The sequence below is a fragment of the Wolffia australiana genome, chromosome 1 (assembly GCF_029677425.1).
Source record: "Wolffia australiana isolate 7733 chromosome 1, ASM2967742v1".
NCBI classification, from domain to species: domain Eukaryota; kingdom Viridiplantae; phylum Streptophyta; class Magnoliopsida; order Alismatales; family Araceae; genus Wolffia; species Wolffia australiana.
The window spans coordinates 10,236,937-10,247,916 of record NC_135835.1 but is presented as its reverse complement, the minus strand read 5'-3'; the positions used below and the strand labels follow the sequence as shown (position 1 = coordinate 10,247,916).

General features: G+C 39.7%; 1 protein-coding gene and 1 long non-coding RNA gene across 2 annotated transcripts; both read left to right on the top strand.

Annotated features, from left to right (window-relative positions):
- Positions 1–271: 271 nt before the first annotated feature.
- LOC144705886 (jasmonate-induced oxygenase 4-like) lies at positions 272–2,671 on the top strand. The gene is made up of 3 exons (XM_078578744.1): positions 272–837; positions 907–1,240; positions 2,197–2,671. Exons 1-3 carry the CDS (start codon positions 341–343, stop codon positions 2,440–2,442), a joined length of 1,077 nt encoding a protein of 358 aa, XP_078434870.1. The 5' UTR covers positions 272–340; the 3' UTR covers positions 2,443–2,671.
- A 1,603-nt stretch (positions 2,672–4,274) lies between these two features.
- LOC144716385 (uncharacterized) lies at positions 4,275–10,261 on the top strand. The gene is made up of 3 exons (XR_013584891.1): positions 4,275–4,401; positions 8,768–8,856; positions 9,747–10,261. It is a non-coding gene; the product is annotated as an uncharacterized LOC144716385 (long non-coding RNA).
- The last annotated feature ends 719 nt before the right edge of the window (positions 10,262–10,980 follow it).

Below are 10,980 nucleotides of genomic sequence, written 5' to 3'. Positions count from 1 at the left end.
GTGATTCTCTTGGCCCCTGGACGGCGCGGGAGGCGGCGCTAGCTGGTGATTATCATTCTAATAGTATGACTCTTCATATATTAAAATCGTGCTAATCCCAAATCTAGAACGATTCCCTGCCCTTCTCCATCAAATTTTCTATTGTGTCATCTCCCCGGCATATTTTTAAGCACTCCGTGTTCCATCAAGCCTTGACCTCGCATGCTCTACTTCATCGAAACCAAATTCCTTACGTCTATCATTGATTCGTTTAATTCTATATAAACGTATCTTTCCCTTGATTTCCAAGCCATACCCTAGATCCTCCTCGCTACGCAATCGGCAACTTCCATTGACGCCAATGGACATTCCTCTCTGCTGGCCGGAGTCCGTCGTTCCCGTCCAGTCATTAACGGAGAGGGGCATCACCTCTATCCCCAAGCAGTACGTTAAACCGTTGTCTGAGAGGCCCCCTTCCGATATCCTAAAGTGTCAAAGCCGCGCAAGAATTCCAGTTATAAATCTCGGCACTCTTGATCGGAGCCAAACCGAGCGAGAATTCACCTTGCGCCAGTTATCGAGCGCATGTAAGGAATGGGGCTTCTTCCAAGTATTGAATCATGGGGTGAGTCCTAACCTCGTTAAAAGGATGCGAGAAGTTTGGAGAGAGTTCTTCAGGCTTCCAACGGCGATAAAGAAGGCTTACGCCAACAACCCTGAGACGTACGAAGGGTACGGCAGCCGGGTCGGGGTGATGAAAGGGGCAATTCTTGATTGGGGTGACTATTTTTTCCTCTCCTATCAGCCCAAGTCTTCGAGGAATACTTCTAGGTGGCCGGCTTTCCCTCCCACATGCAAGTGAGTTAATCTCGAGTATACATCGCTAAACTTCTTTCAGTCTTAACTAAAGTGTTGGCTTTCCTCTAGAGGCACAACCGGCGAGTACGGGCGGTCTCTGGTGGAATTATCGGAAAGATTGATGAAGGCAATTTCGGTGAGTTCAGGGCTGGATGAAGAGAGACTCCAAGAAGCTGCGGGAGGGAAAGACGGCATCGAAGCAACTCTGAGGGTGAATCTATATCCCAGATGCCCGGAACCGCAGCTCACCCTTGGTCTTTCCCCCCATTCCGACCCTGGTTTATTGACCATTCTTCTTCCGGATGAACGCGTCAAGGGACTCCAGGTTATGCACAACGGAGAATGGATCACTATCCAACCTGTTCCTGGCAGCTTTGTGATCAACATCGGAGATCAGATTCAGGTCTCTCTCTCTCTCTCTTTGTCTCTCTCTTTTTCTCTCTCTTTCTCTCTCTCTTCTCTCTTCTCTCTCTCTCTCTTTCTCTCTCTTCTTCTCTCTTTTTTCTTCTTCTCTCTCTTTCTCTCTCTCTCTTTCTCTCTCTTCTACTCTCTTTTTTTCTTCTTCTCTCTCCTTTTCTCTCTCTTTTTCTCTCTTTTTTCTTCTTCCCTCTCTTTCTCTCTCTCTTTTTCTCTCTCTTCTACTCTCTTTTTTTCTTCTTCTCTCTCCTTTTCTCTCTCTTCTTCTCTCTTTTTTCTTCTTATCTCTCTTTGTCTCTTCTTCTCTCTCTTTTTCTCTTCTTCTCTCTATTTTTCTCTTTCTCTCTCTCTTTTTCTCTCTGTGTGTCTCTCTTTTTCTCTTCTTCTCTCTATTTTTCTCTTTCTCTTTGTGTCTCTCTCTTTTTCTCTTTTCTCTCTCTCTTTTCTCTCTTTGTCTCTCCCTCTCTTACTCTTGCTCTCTCTCTCTCTCTTTCTCTTTCTCTCTCTATTTCTCTCTCTTTTACTCTCTCTCCCTCTCTTTCTCTCTCTTCTACTCTGTCTCCCTCTATTTCTCTCTCTTTTTCTCTTTCTCCCTCTCTTTTCTCTCTTTTTTCTCTCTCTCTTTCCCTCTATCTCTTTATCTCTCTTTTTCTCTCTCTTTCCCTCTATCTCTTTTTCTCTCTTGTTCTCTCTCTATTTCTCCCTCTTTTTCTTTTTCTCTCGTTATTTCTCTCTCTCTCTCTCTCTCTTTCTCAGTCTCTCTTTTTTTCTTTCTCTTTCGCCCCCTCTCTTTCTTTCTTTCTCTTCCTCTTTTTTCTCTCTCACTTACTTTTTTTTCTCTCCCTCTCTTTCTCTCTTTCTTTCTTTCTCTTTTTCTCCGTGTCTTCTTCCCTGTTGTCGAAACGGCTTTATTGATGGATGCGGTTTATTTATTGTGTTTAGGTTCTGACAAACGGTCTGTATAAGAGCTCAGAGCACAGAGTTGTTGTCAACGCGGAACATGATCGCTACTCGTTCGCTTTCTTTTACAATCCGCGAGGAGATTTAGCGTTGGGCCCTCTTCCTGAGTTCGTAAACCGTGAGAAGCCTCCACGTTATGCCAGCAGGACTTTCACCGAGTACCGAAAATTCATTAGAACCCTGGGTCCACAAGGTAAGAGGCAGATCGAATCGACGAAGGCTCAGTAAAACTGCGTTTCCTTATCCACCCTTTTGATGTGTATGATGTTAGCACGGTGATAAATATACAGTGTGATAGAATTCATATAGGGCATACTTTACCCTGGAAGACTACTGTAGTATGCTTTGGGAAGAATGTGGATTAGAACTTGGCCCTCCAGACCTCTGATGGTATAAGACTTTACCTCTATACAAAGACAATAAATGTAGTTATCATTTTAAGTCCATTTCATTTGCACCCACATAGTACGTGAAATCAATTGTTTTACACTGGTATGTGTGATTCAACATTTCAATGGCTTAATCTTCTTAATGTGTGTACGAAAAGTAATTTAATGAGTTCAATGATGGCAGATAAGTAAAGCTATATAAACGCCCCCAAATAAGTTTAATTCAACAGTCTTCCTCTTGGACAATATATCATAGCCGAACCATATTTCATGGCTTCATGAGCACAGAAAATGTGATATCATTTCTAAGACATTTCTAACGACCTGGTCCATCATCCAGTTAATATAAAATCAAAAGACTTTTTTCTGACATTAACAATGATTGAATCCATTAAGAATCATATCTGTTTATGTCAACCAATCAACGATCATAACATGAGTATTATGAATCATATTGGATGCACTTAATTTTCCAATTTATTTTAACCCATTTGAAGAACTCCGTTTAACTTTATTAATTCAGGAAAAATGGATTTCATCTATCATGCATGCCTCAAATATTAGGATATTTATTTTTCTAACCTCATATTAAATGCTCGAATATAAAACCATATTATTATTTCATCAAAACTCCATGCATTATTGTGGACCTCTCCTTTCTTGAAGTTTATTAGATGACAATTCATAGAGCTTTCCTATATTTATTTTCTAGAGTTATTTTAAATTAGTGAAATATTTTTGTGACTTTTTGGTTTCATTCGGGTCAAACATGCATTGAATTTTAGCTTTTCTTACGAGAAGAGAACTTCTTTTTACTTGGACATATGGGCTCCTTATTATAGATGAAGGCCTAAGACCCCAGACTTAAGAGACGTAATATAGGATCACAAGGCCATTTGAAACGAAGTATTGCACACTAGTCTTGTGAGCCAACTTGAAGGACAATTAAAGTTAACCAAAGGGGTTGGACAAAAGGTACCTTGCTTAGACTCTGGGATTCACAACTGATTATCTACATTCCTGACCTAAGCTGGCTCATTGGCCATCAAAGACCCATTAAATAAGTTGTTGGTTGTACTTGGTGTTTAAAATAGTATTACATTAGGTTGTATATTTACCTGCCATGTATGTGATAACCTATGAATACATAGAAGATAACGGTAACATGTATGTCTATACAATCCCAGTGCCGATCCCTTAATCCTAAGATGATTTCAACCAGAATCCAAAACCCAGCCCCAAAAACCACCAGTATTTGGAAAACACAGGAATGTGGGCTCTATTCTCATCAACCTCTTACGTCCTAAACAGGATAATAATTAAATCCATCTGATTCACGGTTAAAACTTGATTCACTCTTGACCATCTACACCAGGAGTTGAAATTTCAAACCTTATTCTAATATGTTAATGTTAGATTAATTTCTTAATCTATGGACAATTATATATATGTATGTATATAATTGCATATTGTTAAGCTATCAGTTATAAATCCCACTTCATATGTGATTTGCTTAATAACGGGATTAAGACATTTATAACAATAAGTGTGGTAATTAATTGTGTAGAGGCTAAGCTTATCTTAATTATAACGATGGGATTAATTAAAATAGGCTTAAGAGGATTAAGTATCTCCTCTTCCTATAAATAGGGGCCAGGTCCTTGGGTCATAAGGTAATTAACTTTTCTCCTGAGCATCCCATTACTCAGAGAGACTTCAGGAAGTCGTCCAGTATTGATCCAAAAGGCCTTCCCTGAAGATTGTTCGATTCAACTAAGCAAAGACGCGACGGATCGAGGTATGTTTTACATTGATTTACATTCACGTACGATCTTCATCATCCTTGAGAATCAATGCAAGACTCCTGCAGATCTAACAAGTGGTATCAGAGCCTACTTGCGTATGTTCTTAAGGGATGAACATTTTTTTTTATATCGTACGTGTTGCATGTTGGTATTCATTCAAAACTCGTTCATCGTACATTCAGATTTGATATTTATTTTAGTGATGTTATGTGGAATACATGATGTTAGATGAGAATTTATTTTGTCGGACATTACTTTCACGTTTAGAATGATGACAAATCCATGTTGTTAAAGGATAAGCGTAAATTGTTTTTCTTCTTGAGCGAGGAATGTCGAAAAATAAAATTCCCATGAGGTGGTCGGCCTCAAGGGGCTGACCGCCTCAAGGAACCTCAAGGCTCCCTTGAGGCGGTTGACCGCCATAAGGCCGTCGGCCCCTGAGGTAGTGACCGCCCGTGAGGTGGTCAGCGCCGTGAGGCGGTCACAACCCTTGAGTTGGTGACCGCTTTTGAGGCGGTTGACCGCCATAAGGCGGTCGGCCCCTGAGGTAGTGACCGCCCGTGAGGTGGTGACCGCTCTTGAGGCGGTCACTCACCGCCTCAAGGGCGGGCCCATAAAAGGCCCCGCGGGACCCGAAATGGGTGGCCTGTATTAGGCTGCCCAAGGGCCCCTCGGGACCCTTAATGGGAGGCCCATTTCGGGCCGCCCAAGGGCCCAGCAGGGAGCCCTAATGGGCGGCCCAGTTTGGGCCGCCCAAGGGCCCCGAGGTTCCATTAATGGGCAGCCCATTTTGGGCTGCCCAGGGCCCCCCCAAGGCCCCTTAAAGGGCAGCCCATTTCGGGCCTCCCATGGGGCCCCACGGGGACCCATAATGGGCAGCCCATTTGGGCCGCCCAAGGGGCCCCACGGAGACCCATAATGGGTAGCCCATTTCGAGCTGCCTAGGGCCCCCCAGGGTCCCTTAAGGGGCGGCCCATTTCGGGCTACCCAGGGGCCCTACGGGACCCTTTTGTGGGGAGCCCAATCTAGGCTGCCCAAGGGGCCTAGCAAAACCCTATTAGGGGCAGCCCATTCCGGGCTACCCAAGGCACTGTGTGATTAATAATAGGTGGCCCATCTTGGGCCACCTTGGGGCCCTATAAATATATAAAAAGACACATTTGGCCTACTCTTGTTGCCCTTTAGGTATGATATAGATGGCCCATTTTAGACTTCCTTTGGCCCTTGTAAGACCTAAATGGGCCACTACAGCAGCCATCCCAAGGCAATAATAAATCATATTATGTCTTTCAGAGATGGAAATATCAAAGTTGAAAATCAGCAAAACAAGCGGATTAAGACCATAAAATCCGATCGTGGAGGAGAATTCTATGGCCGATATAATGGTTTAGGTGAACAATGTCCAGTACCTTTTGCTAAATATCTTTCAGAATGTGGTATTGTTCCTCAATACACCATGCCAGGTTCACCCTACATGAATGGTGTTGCCGAGAGGCGAAATAGAACACTCCAAGATATGGTTAGAAGTATGCTTGCAGAATCGCCGCTTCTTATGAACCTCTGGGCGAAGCACTCAAGACGGCTGCCTATTTACTTAATCGAATTCCAAAAAACGCAACTAAGAAAACTCAATATGAGCTTTGGACAACTCGCAAGCTAAGTTTGAAACATTTACACATTTGGGGTTGTCAAGTAGAAGCACGACCCTTATTGCCTAATGAATGGAAGCTTGACTCTAGAACTGTCACTTGCTATTTTTTTGGATATTCTGAAATGTCTAGAGGTTTTTAATTTTATGACCCCACTACTAAAGCCATTTTTGAGACGGGAAATGCTCATTTCTTTGAGGGTGTTGAGTTTGCAGGGGGAGATAAAGTTCATGACATTGTCTTTACGAAAGAATTTGAGGATTCCCCGTTAGTTATTGTTGATGACCAAGAAGATGAACTAATCACACTTGGCCCACCCACAAAGGCACCACTAATTCAAGATAATGCTTCATGCTCCTCTAATCTAGTTAAACAAACATCACAACTTCAAATACAAGTGCCCTTAAGAAGATCCACTAGAGAAAGAAAATCTGCAATTCCGGATGACTATATTATTTTTATCCAAGAACATGAGGCTGATTTTGAGATCATAGAAGATGATCCTCTTAATATAAAACAGGCCATGCAGAATTTTAACTCTCAAAGGTGGATAGATGCCATGAACGAAGAAATAAAATCTATGGTTGACAATGACGTTTGGGATCTTGTCCCATCATCTGAAGGTAAGAAGCCCATTGGCTGCAAATGGATATTTAAAACCAAAAGGAATTCAAAGGGTAATATGGAAAGATATAAAGCTCGTCTTGTTGCAAAAGGTTTTACTCAATGAGAAGGCATAGATTATAATGAGACTTTCTCTCCAGTTTCATCGAAAGACTCATTTAGAATTATAATGGCACTTGTAGCACATTTTAATCTTGAACTACACCAGATGTATGTAAAGACTGTGTTTCTTAACGGAGACATCAATGAGACCATATATATGGTTCAACCAAAAAACTTTGAGATCGGAGATCCAAAGTCAATGGTCTGCAAATTAAAGAAGTCCATCTATGGTCTAAAGCAAGCTTCTCGTCAATGGTATCAAAAATTTCATCGAATTATTGTCTCTTTTGGTTTTGAGGCAAACTTAGCAGATGAATGTGTGTACCATAAGTTTAGTGGGAGTAAATACATATTTCTCGTCCTATATGTCGATGACATATTACTTGCCACAAACGATACAAACCTACTTCATGACACGAAGAAATTTATGTCGAGTCATTTTGAGATGAAGGATCTTGGTGAAGCCTCATATGTATTGGGCATTCAGATATATCATGATCGCTCTCAAAATATCTTAGGTTTGTCTCAAAAGGGATATATTGAAAAAATCCTTAAATGATATGGTATGGAAGATTGTAAACCTCTATACACTCCGATTGCTAAAGGAGACAAGTTCAGTCTTGATCAGTGTCCGAAGGACAATTTTGAAAGCCAGGAAATGCAAAAGATTCCTGATGCATCAGCTGTGGGGAGTCTTATGTATGCACAAGTTTGTACACGCCCAGATATTGCTCATATTGTTGGTGTACTTGGCCGATATTTAAGTAATCCAGGTATGGATCATTGGAAAGCAACCAAGAGAGTCATGTGATACCTTCAGAGAATAAAAGGACATATGCTCACATACAAGAAATCAGATCAATTGGAGATCATTGGGTATTCCGATTCTGATTTTGCTGGATGCGTTGATAGAAGAAAGTCTACTTCAGGCTATATTTTTCTGTTAGCAGAAGGAGCTATATCTTGGAGAAGTGTAAAGCAGACATTGATAGCATCTTCTACTATGGCAGCAGAATATATAGCATGCTATGAAGCATCAAATCAAGGCAATTGGCTGAAGAATTTTGTCACAAGATTGAGAATCATTGATGGCATTGAAAGACCGCTAAAGCTTTATTGTGATTATCAATCAGCCGTTATGTTTGCCAATAACAACAGGAGCTTAATGAAATCAAAAGACATTGATATCAAGTTCCTAGTTGTGAAAGAAAAAGTTCAGACACGACAATTGTCTATTGAGCATATTGGGACAAACTCCATGGTAGCGGATCCACTCAAAAAAGGACTGCAGCCAAAGGTCTTTCATGAGCATACTGCTCATACGGGTTTAATACCTCATGAGGATATGTAATTCAGTGGGAGTTTGTAGTTTGATGTTCATTCAGTAATAGACACATTATGGAGTTTCTTTTCATGCATGAGTAATCTCCTAAATTTAAGCATGTCTGAACAAACTTCAGTTGATTTCCATTCAAAATCCGGAGGACTAAGTTGGAAGTGTACACGTATGAATCACGTGTTGTGTAATTTCCATGCTACACATCCATACATGATCTTTGTCATTCATTGAATTGGTGTATGTGATCATTGTTTGGGTATAGTTACTACTAATGTAACAAAAGCCCCTTGGTTCTATGCCAGTTTGTGATGGATGAGATTGGTTGAAATGTCTTAGTAATGATAGCAAAGTTTTTGAGCTCCTATAGTGATGATATGGAATATTTCATGAACATGAATACATATGCATATTGTTAAGCTATCAGTTATAAAATCTTACTTCATATGTGATTTGCTTAATAATGGGATTAAGACATTTATAACAATAAGTGTGGTAGTTAATTGTGAAGAGGCTAAGCTTATCTTAATTATAATGATGGAATTAATTAAGATAGCTTAAGAGCATTATCTCCTCTTCCTATAAATAGGGGCCAGGTCCTTGGGTCATAAGGTAATTGACTTTTCTCCTGAACATCCCATTACTCAGAGAGACTTCAGGAAGTCATCCGGTATTGATCCAAAAGGCCTCCCCTGAAGATTTTTCGATTCAACTAAGTGAAGACGCGATGGATCGAGGTATGTTTTACATTGATTTACATTTACGTACGATCTTCATCATCCTTGAGAATCGATGCAAGAATCCTGTGGATCTAACAGTTAACTCATGAAAAATAATAATAATGGCTTCATTTCAGTTCATGCCAGATTCTTAAAGATTCCGTTCAAATTCAATCTTAATTTTGAACTATATTCTCAAAAATAAGGAACTGAGTTTTGTTCAACTTAGCATCATAGATCTTTATCCATAGATCATAAATTTCACTCAGCTGTAATTTCAACTAATACCTTTCATAGAAAATAGATCTCTATTGAAGTTATCACAAAAATGTTAAAGCCAAATATTAATCAAACATAGTTTTCAAATTGTCATTTTGCATCGAAGTGTGTTTATCAAATTACAACAAAAAATTCCTCAAATATTTTTCGCAATCCCCAAATGTAGAAATGGAAGAAGGAATCTTTCGAAGGTATATTTTTGTCAAACCACTTTCACAATTACTGTCACAATCATTTGTATTTTCCGCAAATCAAATTTCTCTAATTTATATTTTCAATGAACCTAAAATGTTTATATCATGTAGCTCTATGTGATCACACTCATATCTGTTTTTTCAACGACATCTCAATCCAGTAAGCCTCATGTTCAAATCAGTAAGATTTTTATCATCTCAATAAAGAATTTGATTAAACTCAAATCACAAATTCATGTGTATATATTTCTCAAGATTTTCTCAATATCAGATAACTGAGTTTCGTACTATCCTTTGTAGGTTCACTCATCACATAAGATTAGAACGATTATTCAAGGAATTATTACAATATGAAGTTAATAGTTTGGATTAGTATTTACCACCTTTGCGAAGTTTATTTTATTGGTTTCGATTCCTCTTCCTTGGTTTCATCAGGTCTAATGGGCACAATGAGGTTTCCTTGTCCTGAACGCACGCCTCAAAACAGAAGGGAAGGTAGTCATTCAAACAAATAATTTCTCTATTTATTTACCTGTTTCTCTTTATTCCTTCACTTATAAGCTTCGAGTTTTAGTAGACATCCCCCATCCTGTAAGTTAAAGCTCAATCGATAGAGCATAAGATTACAAATACTCCAACTAATTATGTTATCTCTTCGTATACGTGTCAGATTTGTTTCAACTGAAAATCAATAAACTGACCTTGAAGGATAAGGACGATCAACATGAATCCCAAGAAGAAGATTAATAACCAAGAAACTACATTGGATATTGAAAATAAAAAATATAAGCTTGACCATATTCCGGAAGCCTGCCAAGATCGGCCATTCTTCTCAAGACCTGAAGAATGGGAGACGAAAATATCCATCAGTGAGGGATGAGTGGAGTGATCCCCACATGATCGCTCCACACAATCAATGATTTTTTTCTTTTCAGTGAGGTTTTCAAGTCGCAGGCAGAAAAAGAGAGAAAGTTGTAACAAAGTCGTCACAGTATTAAATATGAGAGGGAGAGAGAAAAAAGTTGTAACGTATTCTTAAGTCTTCAGAATAGTAAATATGAGAGGGAGCGGGAGAGAGAGAGAGAGTTATAACAGTCGTCACAGTAGTAAAAATGAGAGGGAGAGGGAGAGAGAGTTATAACAGTCGTCAGTCACACTAGTAAATATGAGAGGGATATATATATACTTATTTATAAAATAGTCATCCCAATAGTAAATATGAGAGGGAGAAGGAGATATATATACACATATAAAATAGTGGTCACAGTAGTAAATATGAGAGGGAGAGGGAGAGAGAGATTTCTTGGTAGTCACAATAGTAACTATGACAGGGACAGAGAGAGAGAGAGAGAGTGAGATAGTGACTAGAGAAAGAGTTGTTGCATGGTCACCACCGTAGTAATTATGAGAGGGAGAGGAAGAGGGAGAGAGAGAGATAGAGATTAGAGAGAGAGTGAGAGGGAGAGAGAGAGAATAAAAGAATGAGAGTTGTAACATAGTTGTTATAATAGTAAATATGAGAGGGAGTGAGGTGACTGTCTGTCTCGTTTTCCATGTGTTTTCTCCTGATTGCCCACTCAAATGTCGAAAAGACATTTGACAGTATGAGGCTTGACAATCATAGGTTATCCCATCAAATGACGTAGAAAATGTTAGGCATCATCCATGC